The sequence below is a fragment of the Boleophthalmus pectinirostris genome, unplaced genomic scaffold, assembly GCF_026225935.1.
Source record: "Boleophthalmus pectinirostris isolate CB_2022bp ecotype Guang Dong unplaced genomic scaffold, ASM2622593v1 HiC_scaffold_13, whole genome shotgun sequence".
Taxonomy (NCBI): domain Eukaryota; kingdom Metazoa; phylum Chordata; class Actinopteri; order Gobiiformes; family Gobiidae; genus Boleophthalmus; species Boleophthalmus pectinirostris.
In genome coordinates, this window is record NW_026571036.1 from 3,218,369 (window position 1) to 3,237,066 (window position 18,698).

Here is an 18,698-nt window from a genome sequence, read left to right on the forward strand (position 1 = left end):
CACCAGACGTCACGAAAAACACAATTTGTTCCAATCCAAAGTAACAGAATTTATTGGATCAGCGTAAATGGAAACACATAGTTCACATTCTGTTCCGAGTTCTGCAGAATCCAGTCGGAAAATTTCACATCTCATGTCATAACACTGCTCCCAAATACACAGCCTGGCGCGTCTTCACTACGTTTTTGGGCTTTCATAAAAATACATAGGCGATTTTTTTCTTCCCATATACAAATGTACACACGTCTCACATCATTCAAATCGAGCTAAAACTTCAAAATGACAAACAGAAAATTGATATATTTCCCCCCGTGTTTTTGTGGCACGAAGACACAACTGCTGCTTCCTCCTGTCTTGTTCGAATGCCAAATATAGTCATTGGTTCTCATGACAACAGGCAGCTGGTGGAGATGTCCTTTTTTTTCCTGCAAACACCACCGTTCTCAGTCCAAAATTTCCTCTTTTCAGACGCCGCGGTGCCGCTCCTCGGGTTTTCGACCGGGGTTAACTGCAAAAAAAAAAAGAAAAGCAAACAAAGGGAAATGAAAGTTATTAAAAACGTAAGTAAAAGTTTGTTGCTATGGACGAAGAGCTGCAACGCTCTTAAGCCACGCCCACACACGGTTAAATCAAGGAGGTATTGACGATGCAACAGGCAAAAGGCAAAAGGCAAAAGGCAACGCGTAGTGAGGGTGATGAACAAAAATAAGATCAAGGGCCTGTATCTGTTTTTAAACTTGGAACTAAACATTAAATCTGCTACGAAACTGTACATATGGTGTTTTTAGAGCCTAATCTGCGGTTTCTTTTGGGTAATTTTAGAGCGAAAAAGGTAAATATGCAGGTTTCTGGTCAAAAATCTATCAAAAACTGAGTTGCGTCAAGTGGCCACTGCAGTTTCAAGTGCTATGTGACATTACAAAGGACTGCCCTGAGTACATACAAGGTGTTTCTGATGCAAACATCTGTCTTGTCTGGTCCTTATGACTCCAGACCCCGCCCTTCCTCCAGACTCTCTCACTCTCCCCCTTTAGTCCTCCCGACCCTGCCCTGCTCTCCCCCTTTACTCCTCCAGATCCTTCCCCTAATACCTTTATTCTTCCAGACTCTCTCTCACTCTCCCCTTTAGACCTTCCGACCCCCTTCACTTTCCCCTTTAGTCCTCCAGAAATCACCTCTCCTCTAGACCCCCCTCATTCTCCCCTTTAGTCCTCCAGACCCCACCCTCACTTTCCCCTTTAGTCCTCCAGACCCCTCTCACTCTCCCCTTTAGTCCTCCATACCTCAGCCCTCCTCCAGACCCTTCCTAACTCTTCCCTTTAGTCCTCCAGACCCCCTCACTCTCCCCTTTAGTCCTCCCAGACCCCCTTCACTCTCCCTTTAGTTCTCCATACCTCAGCCCTCCTCCAGACCCTCCCCACTCTCCCCTTTAGTCCTCCAGACCCTGTCCCTCCTCCCCTTTAGTCCTCCAGACCCCCCTCACTCTCCCCTTTAGTCCTACAGACCCCGAGTCTGGCTCCAGACCCTCCCTCACTCTCCCCTTTAGTCCTCCAGACCCTCCCTAACTTTCCCCTTTAGTCCTCCAGACCCCGAGTCCTGCTCCAGACCCTCCCTCACTCTCCCCTTTAGTCCTCCAGACCCTGTCCCTCCTCCCCTTTAGTCCTCCAGACCCCCCTCACTCTCCCCTTTAGTCCTACAGACCCCGAGTCCGGCTCCAGACCCTCCCTCACTCTCCCCTTTAGTCCTCCAGACCCTCCCTAACTTTCCCCTTTAGTCCTCCATACCTCAGCCCTCCTCCAGACCCTTCCTAACTCTTCCCTTTAGTCCTCCAGACCCTGTCCCTCCTCCCCTTTAGTCCTCCAGACCCCCCTCACTCTCCCCTTTAGTCCTACAGACCCCGAGTCCGGCTCCAGACCCTCCCTCATTCTCCCCTTTAGTCCTCCAGACCCTCCCTAACTTTCCCCTTTAGTCCTCCAGACCCCAAGTCCTGCTCCAGACCCTCCCTAACTTTCCCCTTTAGTCCTCCAGACCCCAAGTCCTGCTCCAGACCCTTCCTCACTCTCCCCTTTAGTCCTCCAGACCCCCCTCACTCTCCCCTTTAGTCCTCCAGACCCTCCCTCACATTCAATTTCTGAACTCGACAAAAGTTTATTTGGTCGAAAACCTTTTGCTGCTCATCCAAACTTTCAAGCTGCGAAACATTTTCGACCAAATAAACGTTTGTCCAGTTGACAAATCGAATTTCTCCTTTTGTCCTGGATTCTACCTGAACGATAGAGATTTTACACAACACACTGGATAATATAAAGTCTATTTATCTCAACCTTAAGATATTTAAACAGATCCAGGCCCTTGAACGTCTCAAACGAGGTGAAATCACTTAAACCAACATCATATTATCGTGAAGTTCCAGTCGTTACATTCATTACTGTGTCCTGCACCAGCCGCTTCTCCGTTCTGTAGTTTCCTTTACAAACGTGTCAAACATTTGAGAATTCCCACACAGTGTCCATGCTTTGAACTGCACACAGACTCCATGCCCGTTACCAGGAAATCATTAGTTTTCCTTTAGAAGAAATCATCGTCATCATCGCTGTCGGCCTCCTCCAGAGCCCAGGTCCAGCCGGGCAGGCCGAACTCCAGCACTCTGAAAACACCAACGTAACAGGAGTCACCACGTTTAACCACGGGCAGGGTTCCCACGCTTTTCACTCGCAACAATTCAAAACTTTTCCATGAGCTAAAGTGAATTTCCCATGACTTTAAATCTGAAATGTTAACCCTTTTCCACTCACCTTATGGTTTGGGATTATAGTTTTTGAACATTCTAAATCCTGTCAGTGCATTTATTCTAGGGATGTAACGATATCCAAATCTCTCGGTACGATATTATCACGATATGCATCTCACGGCAAGATATTTATTGCGATATTTTGAAGAGGCTGATGTAATCGTAGATGGGAATTTTTTTTGCATTTAAAGGTTGTATGGAGGATTTTTTTTTTGTTTCAAATTGTCAGTGAAAGATTAAAATACCATTACAGAGACGCAGCAGCCTTGTAATTATGATGACCAAAAAAAAAAGAACGAAAATCTATCAACTGTGGACGTGTTGAGGCCAGATAAACATCAGCCAATAGAAAACGAGGCTCCCTCATTTTCTATTGGCTGTTAGGTTGTCAATCAAACTCCCTAGTATAACTGACTCGTCGGAGCGCGGGGATTACGTGGTTTACGCAGCGGTTCTTAGAGGCATTTTCGAACTGTCGCTTCCTCGCATTTCGCACAAAGTTTGTCGCGACGGCGGACGAGAATCCACGACCATTTCGCCGCAAAAGAAAGTCCGTTTTTGAGGTCGCTGAAAGAAGAAGAGAAGTGGAAAAGTAGCAAAGCCAAACTGAGGTGATTCTTGGAGATCTCGTCCAGCGATGGCGCGACCGAAGCAGACGAAGGGTCTAAAAACTGACGGTCGCTGAATTACTTCTAGACAGGAAACTTCAACAGTAATTCTGAACGCGCACAAGGACTGTCGCTGTATTTCTCTTCCCTTAAAAAAATCCTCTATACAACCTTTAAAATACCTTGACATGATTTTGGTGTGAAGTATTTCTGTCGTAATCCCAAGAATTCAAGTAAAAACATATTTCTTCATGTTGTTTGCGCTGAAATGAATCATGGGATACGTAGTTTCCGATGTTTATAAGCTGTTGCTCGATATATTGCGACAGCCCAAGAGACTTTCGACGATATCACGATTTACCACCTCTACAAAAACTACAAACATATGAAATATTTGATCTTTTTGAAGTGCTGATTGGTGCGATATTTTCACGATATACATCTCACGGTACGATATTTGTTGCGATATTTTGTGGAGAGTAACAAAACTGCGAATATTCTACTTTTCCCTCTTAAAATGCCTTGACAAGACTTAATCCAAAGACTTAAAAGTGTTAGAACTGTTATTTCTTCTTGTAGTTTGCACTGAAATGGAGCAAAGGATCATGGTCTATGTAGTTCTCTGTCTTTTTTTAGCTGTTGCTGCACCATAACTCTTCATTTAAGCAAAGACACTTGTATTTCGATATATTGTGATGGTCCACGATATTATTGTGAGAACTTTGATGATATCCTGATATTTCGGTTATTGTTACATTCGCAGTGTATAATGTAATATAGAAAATGTTATTATTCTATCTTGTAAATTACAATGTATTATTTGCGTTTTTATGATCGCTGTGGTTTCAAAATTTGTATTAAGTATTTGAATTTGAAATTTAAGTATCAAACTGCCAACTTCCACTACTTCTGACTGAAAATACTATAAAATATTAATAGTATTTGAATGTGAAAGCGCATTCTTAGTTTATACTATTGTTCTACTACTACTGTTTCAAATATAATTTCCATATCCTTTTTATTTCTTCAAGTAAAACCTCAAGATTTTGGTGTGAATTATTACCGTCAAAATCCCAAGAATTCAAGTCAAAAACATATTTCTTCATGTTGTTTGCGTTGAAATGAATCATGGGAATATTTCCCAAAGTTTATAAGCTGTTACTACAATAAAATCTGCATTTAAGCATAGAAACTTGTAATTTGATATCGATGTGATGGTCCACTATATTATTGTGCACTGTTGGGCAAGTTACTTTAAAAACGTAATGTGTTATTTATTACTTATTACTGTCATTTCAAAGTAATTCGTTACATTACAATATTACTGCATTTAAAATGTAAGGCATTACATTACTATTACATTACTTTAAGTTACTCTCACCAAAATAACTGCGAAGATGCTGAACTTTTGCGCCGTATATGGACTGAACCAGGACTAAACCAGAGCTGAACCAGGACTATAACAGGACTAACCTCGGACTGATTCCAGGACTGAAGAGGAGAACTAAACCAGGACTGAACTAGGACTAAAACAGGTCTAAACCAGAACTAAACCAGAACAAAATCAGGACTAAACCAGAACTGAACTAGGACTAAAACAGGACTCACTGTCAGGACGGGCTCGAAGGTGACGCAGGAGAAAGGAGCGGCTTTGCTCCGCACCTCACGGAGGTAAGAGCGACTGTCGCCCGATCGCGCTTTATGGACCCTGCTGCTCGGGCTCGCGGCCCTGATTTCAGCAACTATTTGCAGGTACAAGACCCGGAGTAAGACTCTGCTACAGCACGTAACTTCTACCTTCCTTCAGCGTGTCCAGAAGTCCAACTTTTTGTGCGATAGTGAGCATCTTCCTCTGCCTTTTGGGTGCGAGCGCAGGAGCCTTTGTCAGTGCAGAACGTTTCGTCGACGTTGTGGGTTTTGTCGAACAGAAAACTTGCAAACATACAGCACTTTGGACGACTGTAAACCAGGTCTAAACTAGAACTGACCCAGGTCTAAGCCAGGTCTAAACAGCGTAGAGTTCTGTGTCGGTCCTTTCCCCGCGGTTACCTGAAGGTCTACTCGGCCACGTCTCCGGTGTTTCCCCGCTGCTGATATCGCGGTGATTTTAGCAAATTTGTATGAAGAAAAACACACCACTTCGATCCAGGTTAAAAAAACATTGTAACGCGCGTTACTCACATTTGTACCGAGTAAAATATTACTATTTTTTCCCCTGTAATGCCAAACATTACTGCGTTACAGCAAAAAGCAATGCATTACTGTAATTCGTTACTTTTATAACGCGTTACTCCCAACACTGTTATTGTGAGACTTTTGACGATACGATATCACGATATTTTGGTTATTGTTACATCCCTAATTTATTGCCGTCTCTTTTAAAGAACAGGCGCATATGTTCTGAAATAATAACAGCCTAATGAGAGCTTAACAGAACGTTGGAGTTGTGTGAAAGAGATACCGAAATTCCATGATTTTTCCAAAACTTTCATTCAATTCTACATATTTCCATGAATTTTCCAGGATTTCCATGAGCGTGGGAACCCTGCAGGAGGCGTGTCAGGGCGTGGGACATGCTGCTGCTGCTGCCTGTGGGGGGCGCTGTGGGGGGCGTGAGTGCAGGATGCGGGAAGCCATGAAGGGTTAGCAAGCAGTGAAGAAGACACGTGAACGCAAGCAGAACGTCTGGTACTGCCCGACCCAAACCCGACCTCATCTGGTGTCTGCAGTTTCATTCATTTTATTTATTGACGTAAGTGATTTTGGGACTAAAGTAAAGTTATGTCGTCGTGCATAGAAACAGAACGGTAGGTCTCGTGTTCAGCCTCTGGAAAATTTTTCGCAGGATCAGCGAGCGAAGATGTCAGACTTTTGCGAACGAGCGAAATAAACCGACGAAAGAGCGAAGCCTAATATTTCACAGGTACAATTTTACTTTCTAGGCCGATAATTCTAAATGTTGTGTTTTAAACCCAGACTGACTTAACCCAGGACTGAGCCAGGACTAAACTACAGCTGAATCAAGACTGAACCAGGACTAAACCAGGACTAAACCAGGACTGAACTATAACTAAACCAGGACTAAACAAGGACTGAACTATAACTAAACCAGGACTAAGACCAGGTCTAAACCAGGTCTAAACCAGGACTGAACTATAACTAAACCAGGACTAGACCAGGTCTAAACCAGGACTAAACCAGGACTAAACCAGATCTGAACCAAGACTGAACTATAACTAAACCAGGACTAACCAGGTCTAAACCAGGTCTAAACCAGGACTAAACTACAAGCTGAAATCAAGGACTGAACCAGGACTAAACCAGGACTGAACTATAACTAAACCAGGACTAGACCAGGTCTAAACCAGACTGACTAAACCAGGACTAAACCAGGTCTAAACCAGGACTAAACCAGGAAACTAAACCAGGTCTAAACCAGGACTAAACCAGGTCTAAACCAGGACTAACCAGGACTAAACCAGACTACAAACCAAGGACTAAACCAGGTCTAAAACAGGACTAAAACCAGGACTGAACAACTAAACCAGACTAAACAAGTAAACTAAAAGGACTGCTAAACAGGTCTAAACCAGGACTAAACCAAAAACAGGAACCTAAACCAAACTAAACTAAACCAGAGCTAAACCAGGACTAAAAACAGGAAAACAGACTAAAACAGGACTAATCTAGGACTGAACCAGATCGAGCCACACAGTGCTACTTGGTCTGTGGGAAATGCTGTTATTTTAATTAATTTTATTGTAGCTTTCACACGTTATCTGTATATATGTAAATGTAACTGTTTCTTCTGTTTTGTTGACTTTTATGTGAAGCACTTTGGTCAGCTGAAGTTGTTTTAAATGTGCTATAGAAAATAAACTTGATTTAATTGAATACTGTCTTGTCCCCGAATGACGTTCATTCATTTAAAGCAGCGTAACCCAGTACCAAGATGGCGGCTTTGCTGACGCATTCGCTCCTATACACAGCGGTTGTCAATGCGAGATCTACAGTTCTATATCTACACCGCATGTGCAGAAATAATCATTCACAATCCGTGTATCATTCGTTCATTCGTTTTTCAATATAAAACCAAAATAAGAAAACGAAAAACAACAGTTTTCTTCGTTATTTGTCTCCAAAACCAAAATGAAAAAAAACAGCGATTTGTTTTTCTGGTGTTTAAATGAAGAATGGAAAAAACGGATAACGGTCCCGCTCCGGTCCCGGTCTCAGTCCCGCTCTGGTCTCGGACCTGGATCAGTCCTGATTCAGTCCGTATGCGGTGCAAAAGTCCGGCATCGCAGTCACGGAAGTCACGTAAACGGGAAACGGCCGTTATCCGTTTTTTCCATTCTTCATTTAAACACAAAATCGAAAACTGAAAAAACGAATCATTATCCGTTTTTTCATTTTGGTTTTGGAGACAAATAACGAAGAAAACTGTTGTTTTTTCGTTTTCTTATTTTTGGTTTTATATTGAAAAACGAATGAACGAATGATACACGGATTATTCACTGCGTCTCTGTTGGTCGTCCAGTTTCATAGAACCATAGTTATATTGGTAACTTTCAATGATCGTCGCCCAGAACCGAACCCACTGAACGCTCCCCGGTGTCGTTTTTGGATTTGTATGCAGGTGCAGGAGCAGAACCGGATGAAGTCGGGTTTGTCGGACGATGCGGGGACAGCTCTACTTACACAGAGAAAGACGTTAGAAAGTGGAGAGGTCAGAGAGGTCAGAGGTCAGTGCAGGATGATGCGCAGCATGGGCCCAGAGCTGCAGGAGTGAGAGCCAGGGGACAGGGTTACACAGGGGTCGAACAGGGGTCATACAGAGGTCAAACAGAGGTCATACAGGGGTCATGTGGCAGCAGAGAGCACCCGCCCACAGCATCATACGCTAGTGTAGAATAATACAGTTTAAATATAAAATCATATAGATTCTTGTACGGAATAAAGGATGATAAATGGATGGATGGATGAAGAAAAAAATAATAAAAATTGTACTTTCTCTTTCTACACAGCAAAAACTGGAGGGTTAAAATTTCAGGGTAAAATATTTCAGAGTTGATTTTAACACAAAAAGTGTTATTTTGACTCTTTGAAAGTTAAATGGGGGTTTGAGTTGAGGTTATTTGCTAGTTAATTCAACTTCCCCTAGTGTTAATTCAACTTTCCCTAGTGTTAATTCAACTTTCCCTAGTGTTAATTCAACTTCTTCTAGTGTGAATTCAACTTCTTCTAGTGTGAATTCAACTTCTTCCCTAGTGTGAATTCAACTTTCCCTAGTGTGAATTCAACTTCCCCTAGTGTGAATTCAACTTTCCCTAGTGTGAATTCAACTTTCTAGTGTGAATTCAACTTTCCCTAGTGTTAATTCAACTTCTTCTAGTGTTAATTCAACTTCTTCTAGTGTGAATTCAACTTTCCCTAGTGTGAATTCAACTTTCCCTAGTGTGAATTCAACTTTCCCTAGTGTGAATTCAACTTCCCCTAGTGTGAATTCAACTTCTTCTAGTGTGAATTCAACTTCTTCTAGTGTGAATTCAACTTTCCCTAGTGTGAATTCAACTTTCCCTAGTGTGAATTCAACTTTCCTAGTGTTAATTCAACTTCTTCTAGTGTGAATTCAACTTCTTCTAGTGTTAATTCAACTTCTTCTAGTGTGAATTCAACTTCTTCTAGTGTGAATTCAACTTTCCCTAGTGTGAATTCAACTTCTTCTAGTGTTAATTAAACTTTCCCTAGTGTGAATTCAACTTCCCCTAGTGTTAATTCAACTTTTTCTAGTGTTAATTCAACTTCTCTTAGTGTGAATTCAACTTCTCTTAGTGTTAATTTGGCTCCTCCCACCCACCACTTCAAACTCCCGCAAGAGTAGACCAGTTTGAACCAGTTTTGTTCATAATTTCATCTTAAATTAACTAAAATAAAGTGTAAAAATAAAACATCTCTGTGTGTTGTTTTGCCAAATCGGGATAACTCTACAAAGTGTTACCCGTTTACTCTCAAAACCTTAATATAACTCTTGATTTCAGAGTTAAACAGGAATTTTGGTCCAGTGTTACTTAGTGAACATTGGACATTGGACTCATATAAACTCGGCGTGTAACGACACAAAAATCACGGTTCGGTTCATTTTCAGTTCAGTTTGGGAACAAAATGCCAAATCATTTGCTTTGTATTTATTTCTGTTTTTATTAAATCAACAATTTGTTTTAACATTATACAATCGAGAAAATAAAATAAATGCAAAGTGCTGCTTGGTAAAACTAATAAGATAAATAAAGTATTCTCAAATAAGCAACAAATGTTTGAAATGTTATTACAAAATTAATTCCTTGAAAACAGTAAACAAAACTTTTCAAAAAATAAAGCTCAGCACTGACAGTTCCAGCATAAAGTTTTACTCAATTGGAGATTCAGTGCTGGCGAAAGGCGAAAGTGAAGACCAGGGAGCGACGATGTGGTCAAGGTGGGGGGCAACTGTTGTCAAGGTGGTCGCCCTAACTATAAAGCGCTGTGGGAAACACTGCCCCAATCACAGATGAGTTCCTTCGTGAATATTAAAGAGCCGAGTCTCCGTGTAGCTGCATGTGTGGTGGTGGAATATAAACACACACAAACTGTGCACATTCATGCACAGACCCACACCAAACCCAACGTCCCAAACTGAAAGGGTTTGGCATGAACACATGAACCGTTACACCCCTGATATAAACCCTGACAAAATGTTCAAACTGATTCTGTGAGAGTCAATTTTAACTCTCCAGTTGTTGCTGTGTCTGATAAAAGACTTAGAGTTGTCGTGTCTCGTGTGTTTTGTGTGTGTCTGTGTGTCGTGTGTGTGTTGTGTGTTGTGTGTTTGTGTGTCTGTGTGTTGTGTGTGTGTGTGTGTGTCGTGTTTGTGTGTTTGTCTCCTCACCTGGTTTTGCTCGAGCTTTGCTGCTGCTGCTGCTGCTGCAGGGTCCGGCTGCTGGCCTGGATCTTGATGGCTCCTCGGTGGGACATGCGGGGGGAGGCCCTGGGGGAGGCCCTGGGGGAGTCTCTTGGGGAGACTCTGGGACTGGGAGTGGGTCTGGGCTGGAGCTCCGGGGTGGGGGGCTGCGGCGCCGGGGGCAGGGCGGCCGAGAGGGGGCTCAGGGTGGGGTGTTTTCGGGGGATCCTCTTGAGCAGGTGACTGACCCAGCGCGTCTGCTCCTCCGCAGAGCTGGCCAGCAGGAGGAGCTCTTTGGCCGTGGACATGTCGTAGTTCACTGAGGTACACGAGGAAGTACACCTGTACGCAGGTACACAGTACAGCAGTACACATGTGCAGTACACCTGTACACGCAGTACACATGTACACGCAGTACACATGTACACACAACACACCTGTACACGCTGTCATTTTGTTCTACTGCATTCTCTCAAGTAAACATATTATATACTTCAAATCTATGAAAGTGCTCCTCAACCTTTTTAGCTCCACAGACCAGTTTTATGTCCGACAATATCTCAATATCTCAAGGACCAGGGGCTGCGGCGGCGCGGGATGGTTTAGTCCTGGTTTAGTTCTGGTTTTAGTTCTGGTTTAAGTCCTGGTTTAGACCTGTTTTAGTCCTGGTTTTAGTCCTGGTTTTAGTCCTGTTTTAGTTCTGATTTACTCCTGGTTTAGTCCTGGTTTAGTCCTGGTTTAAGTCCTGGTTTAGACCTGTTTTAGTCCTGGTTTTAGTCCTGTTTTAGTCCTGGTTTTAGTCCTGGTGTAGTCCTGGTTTTAGTCCTGGTTTAAATCCTGTTTTAGTCCCGGTTTTAGTCCTGTTTTAGTCCTGGTTTTAGTCCTGGTGTAGTCCTGGTTTAGTCCTGGTTTTAGTCCTGGTTTTAGTCCTGGTTTAGTCCTGGTCTAGTCCTGGTCTAGTCCTGGTTTTAGTCCTGGTTTAGTCCTGGTTTTAGACCTACGGCCCTGGCCTGGGGGTTTTGGGGACCCCTGATCTATGAAACCTGTGGATCTTTATGTGAGAATTTGGACATTTTTCCGAGTTTGAAAACTGCAGTCTCTGAGTCAACAGCAAAATATGACTCAGGTGACGAGGAGGAGTTAGTTTCAGTGTAGATAAACTCCACCCTTCAGTCAGATCTAGGGCAGAACTGAAGAAGCCTCTTGGAGCAGTGGCAAAACCAGAGGCGGCGCTACCATTAGGCAAAAGTAGGTAACTGCCGAGGGCCCCTAAACCTGGAGGGGCCCCCAACCAACTGCCAAGGCGTCAGAGCAATTTGATTTTCTCTAAATATGACATTAAATGAGAGGAGTTTACTTTTAAACAATAATCATAAAAGAAAAAAATAATCATCATATGTAGTGGATGTAAACAAAATGTAATTATACTAGCAGAAAAATAAAACTACTTTCAGGTCTGGTTTTCTAGCAGGCGACTGAACGAATAAGACAAATTTTCAATCCACCATAATTCAAATAAATAGAGACGTGCATGTCTCAAAAACAATGAGGAAAAACAGTCAATAAATATATATATATATATTAAAATTATAATCAGGGTCCCAAATTTAAGTTTGCCTAGAGGCTCCAAATCGCATACTCACTATATTCTCTAAAAAAAAAAAATGTGCCCAGTTGACAGAATCCATTTTCTTTTGCGATGGAACCAACGTGGACGAGTGAGGGATTACACAGAAAACTTCATTTGTTTGTTTGTTGTTTCCGTTGGGCAAACCAACTCCATAAACAGATTGATTCTCCTCTGTCACAAAGTGGTACTGTTACACAATACAAACATGTCACACTTGATACTGAGGAAGAGACTTGATACAACAATGATCATAAAAAACACTCTTCCTCAAGCCAAGAGAAAGTGATTTTTCAGGATTAAATGGATGAACTTTCTTTTCTGTTCCCAAGCGCTTTGTGTTGCATTTTTTTTGTATGGAAAGTGCTCTGTAAATAAAGTTTGATTGATTGTGTCCTGATATTTGTGTGTAATCCCTCAGTGCTCCATGTGCTGTTATACTTGTTCTGATACAACTCAAAATTATTCTAAAGCTGGATCTGGTCAAGTGGTAACGGAGGGAAACAGGGGCAGATTTTTGACATTCAAATGTCTCTTATTCAGAAACTAGAGGAACTATTGAAATAAGTAAAGTATCAGAATGTAGGAAAGAGTTACACTCCAACAGGGTCAAGTTAAACCTGTGATATTCTTTCAAGTTGTTGACAAAAAATTTTAAAAACTCATGTCGGTAACAGAGGGAATGAAATATGCAGCACTTTTTGGGCAATAAATCCAAACAGTGAAAACTCTTGGTTCTCACTTACATATCCTTAACAAACTGGTTTGAATATTTGCTTCATATAGTTTTCTACCATATGGTACAAGATTAGGTTGAAAAACCTCTTACTTTTTGACTCATGAGATTTTTTATTAAGAAAGGTCATGGTAACGGAGGGAAAAGTAACGGAGGGAAAATTGTGTAAACAAGTAGAAGGTGCAGGATTTTACATCATTTGTCACTTTATTCTTCCGAATACTTTAATATTACTTCAAAATGAAAGAAACTATTTCCATAAAATATGTCAGTCCTTCCAAGCAAATTTTTATCATTTTAATTTTTTGTTCATGTACCTTCATCAACAGTTCAAAGATGGAATAACACAAGATATGATGAAATACATCCATTTATTTACATGATTTTTGAGTCTTTGAAATTTGGGAAATAATTTTTGTTCCATGTTTCATACATGGTCTGTTTAAAACGTATGGAACTTTAGAACCAAAAATGGTACAGAAAAAAGGTCAACAGTTTCATAAACTAGAGTACATATGTATCTGTTCAATACATTTTTATATCAGATGAATTAACGTGAATTTTTGGCCTTGATGTTTACTTCTGCTTGACTGAGACCAGCTACTAAAACCTTAATTTCTGTCCTGTGAATGTAACATTTTAAATATCGATACCTGCTCAACTGAGGATCTACTTTTAATACTAGAATCTGATTTAGATACTTTTGACAACCCTACAAAGCGTCCGTGCTGTAAACTCCGCCCAGACGGTGGTAAACCTCTGCCCGTGACTCACCTTTGCAGGGGGGGATGCCCTCCTCCTTGCTGCCCATATGGTCCTTGTGGCACTTGAAGTGGCAGCGGCGGCACTCGAGGGCGGCCGGGGGCTTGAACATGTGCCAGAGCGGGCGGGCGCACACCTCGCAGCCCGAGGGGAAGTGGTACAGCGTGGGGATCAGCTCGTGCCCTTTGTGGCTGATGTAGGACGGGCGCTCGCTGAAGCTGACCGTCTCCACCGAGGCGTCCGGGTCGCGCTTGATCTCGCCTTCGTTGGCGTACAGGATCTGACAAGAACAAGATTTTATAAACGCACTTACTTTTAAAACTATTTTAAGAAACCTTTGTAAAATGCCGTCACTTTTTGGACAATTTTAAGAAGGATCTGTAAAATGCTGTCAATTTTTGGACAATTTTAAGAAACCTTTGTAAAATGCCGTCACTTTTCGAACAATTTTAAGAAGTTTTTGTAAATGTGTCACTTTTTGGACATTTTTAAGAAGCCAACATTTCTACAGAGACAGGTGGACCTGTCTGTGTTTTTGCAGCGTGTTCCAGTCCGAGAGCGCAGCAGCAGCAGCAGCAGCAGCAGCAGCAGCAGCAGCAGCAGAATCTGTGTGTTGTTCGTTCATTAGTTTTTCAAAATAAAACCAAAAATAAGAAAATGAAAAATCAACAGTTTTCTTCATTATTTGTCAACAAAACCAAAATGAAAAAACAGATAACAGCCGTCTCCCGTTTCTGAAACTTAAACTGCGATCCTGGACTTTTGCGCTGCATACGGCCTGAACCAGGACTGAACCAGGTCCGGGACCAGATCGGAACCAGCCCGGAATTGAGACCAGGACTTAGACTGGGACCAAACCAGGACTGAGTCTGGGACCAAACCAGGACTGAGTCTGGGACCAGACCGGGAGCAGGAACAGGACCAAGACTGAGACTGGGACTGAGGCCGGGACTGAGACCAGGACTTAGGCCGGGACAAGAATGGGACTGAGACCAGGACTGAAAAAGGAACTTAGACCGGGACCAGACCAGAACTGAAAAGGGTTTAGTCCTGGTTTAGTCCTGGTTCAGTCCTGGTTTAGTCCGTTATCCGTTTTTTTCCATAATTCATTTAAACACAAAATCGAAAACTGGAGAAAATGAACCATTATCTGTTTTTTTCAGACAAATAATGAAGAAAATTTTAGTTTCTTTCATTTTCTTATTTTTGGTTTTATTTTGAAAAACGAATGAACGACTGACACACAGATTCAGCAGATCAGGAGCAGCGTTCAGTCTGTTTCTGTGCTTTGTTTTCATTTTTGTGAGCACAGAAAATCCCAATTCACACATTACTGGGAATATAAGTACCACCACTAACAGTACTTCAATTACTACTACAATATTCAGATGAGGTTTGCAGATTTTATACTCCAGTTGGCTCTTATTTAGTTTTGACAAATCCAAATATTGTACTTCGTGTGAGAAAATCCCTCTTCTCGTTCTTCTACTCTAGCCTCCGCAGACTTTTCTGTACTCCGCTCACACTCCGGAGCGCTGGGAGTACAGATGTGAGGAGAATAAAAAGAATGTAATGACTCCGCTCTCTTTTGCACTCAGACGTTGACGGATGTTTTATGCACAGGGCCCTGCGGGGGGGGGGGCGGTACCTGGAATATTCGGGGTATTTCCCTGGCGTCGGCGCGGTACACGTCGGTCTGGGTGACGGGACGCACGTGGAACAGTTTACTGCAAGAGAGAAGAAGAAGAAGAGAAGAAGAGTCAGGTGCATTTTCTTTTCTCACAATTCTGGTAAAAGCTTTGGCTGTAAAACATTTCTTGATTGCAGTTTTCTTTTTTCTATTTCTTTAAAACACAATAAATAAACCAACAAACAAGCAAACACTATTCATTATATATAAAAACATAAATCTGTTGTGTGTCTTTTCAATTTGTTGATAATGTAAATACTATTTTTGTACCACTAAAACAAAAGAGTGTATTTTTATGGAAGGGCTGTACCATCATAATATCGTCAATTTTGTTTAGAAGATTTGAAATTCAACTATCTTGTTAAATATTTGGTAACACTTTATAATAACTACACTTTATTTAGCCTTAATAAAGCATGAACGAAGGCTTAATTAATAATAAACAAAGACTTAATTAATAATGATTCACGCTTAGTAACTACTTAAAGGTTGTATGGAGGATTTTTTTTTGTTTCAAAGTTGTCAGTGATAGATTATAGATGCAGTCGCCTTGTAATTATGATGACCAAAAAAAAGAGAATAAAAATTCATCAACTCTGGACGTGGTGGGGCTAAACATTTGCCAATAGATAACGACACTGCCTCGTTATCTGTGAGCTGACAGGCTGTCAATCAAACTCCCTACGTTTCTAGTGTAACTGACTTGCCTGCGCCGCCGGTACGTGGTTTACGTACGACTGTCACGCAGTCCACAGACGCAAGACGCACAGACGCTGTTTACTCCACCAACGCAACAGTTCTTAGCGGCTTTTTTGACCTATATCTTCCTCGCAGTTTCGCACAAAGTTTGTTGCAATGGCGACAAGAATCCAGGAGCAGTTCGCCGCAAAAGAAAGTCCGTTTTTGAGGTCGCTGAAAGAAGAAGACAAGGGAGAAAAGCAGCGAAGCCAAACTAAGGTGATTCTTGTAGATTCATTCCAGCGATGGCGCGACTGAAGCAGACGAAGGGTCTAAAGACTGAAGCACTGGTCCACAAATTACTCCTGGACAGGAAACTTCTGCTTATTATGAAAACGTCCTTTATTTCCAAGAGCGAGACAAACGTTTTTCAGGACACAAAAGTGATATCCTATGTCTAAAAACGTAATTTTCAAGGCAAAGAAAGAGTCCGCTTGCTGCTGCGTGTTGTAGCTAGTTCATTCGCACGGAATCTCCGCGCAACCTTCTCTGCACCCCTTTCCTGCTCCTCTCCCCGCTGCCCGTTCCGCTCTTCCCCCTGCTCCTCACTTCTCCGGGCACGGAATCTCCGCGCACCACTCCCCTCTCCCCTCTCCTCTCCCCTCTCCCTGCTCCCTGCTCCTCACTTCTTGTCTGCGCAAGAAATGTCCGCGCCCCCCCTCCCCCTGCTCCTCACTTCTCCATCTTGTCTAACCAACACTGTAGTTAGTTGTTTACAAGTCATGTGCAGCACCGGCTGTAAACAAACCTGTTTCTGGCGTAAGGAGGAGGAGGGAGGAGGTGTTTCTACGTAGGAGCTGTAGGGGAGGGGAGGTGGTTTCACGCATGCGCAACATTTGAAAAAGGACAAACAGTCGCTGGATTTCTCGTTCCTTGGAAAATCCTCTATACAACCTTTAATTACTACCTTAATTCGCACTTGCACTGAATTTGCCTGTGCTGTAAATAGTTACTCATAATTATTTCATACATAATTACTCATGAACTAACCATTTGAGCATTTATTAATGATTAATAAGCTATAAGAGAATGATTTACTAATAATACAGTGCAATGATAATTCAGGCAGCTGTTATCTGTTAGTTAAGTCTTTATGAGAGCTTTTCTAAAGTGAAGACGAATTATGCTTTATTAAACATTTACTAAGCGTGAATCATTGTTAATTAAGTCTTTGTTCATTATTAATTAAGTCTCTATTCATGCTTTATTAAGGCTAAATAAGGTGTAGTTATTATAAAGTGTTACCAAATATTTATTACTGTCAAATAAGAGCTGATTAAAAATAAACCTCAACTAAAACATTAATACCATATTTATCGGATGATAAGGTTTTGCGTCTTGGGCAGTGTAGACGGAAACACTACGGTGGAGAGGATTCAGCTTTTCCACTCGGTCGGACGTCGGTTTCAGATTTTTGCATTTTTAAGCCCCCAAAACGCCGTCACCGTCTAAACCAGACATGTCAAATTCAGGCCCGGGGACTAAATTTGGCCCACGATATAATTATATTTGGCCGGCGAGATCATTTCAAATCTGTACGAGAGCCGCCCGTGGTTACAGACAGAATACAGAGACATTATTTATTTAAAATGTTGTTATTATTAGTGCTGTCAAGCGATGAAAAAAATTGAGAGATTAATTCATGGTCTGTAATTAATTAATCTCTTTTTTAATCTCACCTAAAATTAGCTGAGAAAAGCCTTCAATTTGAGGTATTTTCATTTAAATTCATTATTAAACACATTATTTTCATACTGTCATCAAAGTTTTTATATAAGTATCATCATTATTATTACTATTAATAATCCGCATAAATAAACTCAACTTTACAACATATAAACATAAAGACTCTAGATCCACATCAGCTGTTTGACATTATAATGTGTTTAATTTTTAATTTTTGCGCAAGTCTCACAGAAACAAAACTTAAAACTGCATGACTAATTTGCATAAACTAAGCGAAGAAAAGAAAAAAAACGCTCTTGTGCTGCTGCTGCGGTTCAGGTTCTGTCAGACTGAAGGACAGGACTCAGTGGTATGTGAGTTTTCTCTCTGTGACAGAGGATGTGTGTCTGTTCTGTGTCTGTGTCATGATGTTTTCAGAGATCAGACGTGTGCAGGTTTATCACAAATGCGGGCGAGAACGGGAATGAAAATTACAGCTCTTTGCGAACAAAACACTACTGTGGTGATGTTTTTGATGAAGGGGGTGTTTATTTGTTTGCACATAATATTCAAATCAGACTTTTTTTTTTCTTTTTTTTTTTAAGGAGAAGAGGAAAGTGCCTCATTTTTTTTTTTCTTTTGCTGCTGCTCATCGTGAAAATTACAATTCTTTGCGGAAGCGACAAACAGATTTTATAATAAGGCAACCCGCGTACAGAAACAGTAAAGTTAGAGATTAAAAATAAGATTAACGCGATTAAAAAACATAACGCGCTAAATATAATAGTAATTAATTAATCGCAATTAACGCGATAATTTGACACCCCTAGTTTTTTTTATATTTTGCTTGTTCTGGATTCAATGTTTAAGCAAAACTATTATTAAACATTTATTTTAATAAAAAAAAAGGTTTAACATTACATATCTCGAAAGAAGAAAAAACATGCAGATGTTGTTGAAATTTTTCAATAAATATTTAGTTTGGCCCACGACTTAGTCCCAGTTTTTAATTTTGGCCTCTGTGAATTTGAGTTTGACATTCCTGGTCTAAACGAAAGGTGCTTCCATTAAAATATGTTGTAGTTTTTACCCGTTTTTTTGTGTTTTCATGTAAACAGACCCTAAGACATGAAGAATAATA

The 18,698-nt window shown here is 41.3% G+C and overlaps 1 protein-coding gene across 1 annotated transcript in view; it reads right to left on the minus strand.

The window, feature by feature from the left end:
• Positions 1–378: 378 nt before the first annotated feature.
• LOC110172686 (rho-associated protein kinase 2-like) overlaps positions 379–18,698 on the minus strand; it is a 168,337-nt gene continuing 150,017 nt past the window's right edge. Inside the window, exons 30-34 of the mRNA XM_055149584.1 lie at positions 15,113–15,191; positions 13,477–13,744; positions 10,328–10,658; positions 2,548–2,647; positions 379–508 (exon numbers count right to left, since the gene is read on the minus strand). Of these exons, the coding sequence (XP_055005559.1) occupies positions 2,569–2,647; positions 10,328–10,658; positions 13,477–13,744; positions 15,113–15,191 (757 nt within the window). The 3' untranslated portion in view covers positions 379–508; positions 2,548–2,568. The remainder of the gene's footprint in view (positions 509–2,547; positions 2,648–10,327; positions 10,659–13,476; positions 13,745–15,112; positions 15,192–18,698) is intronic.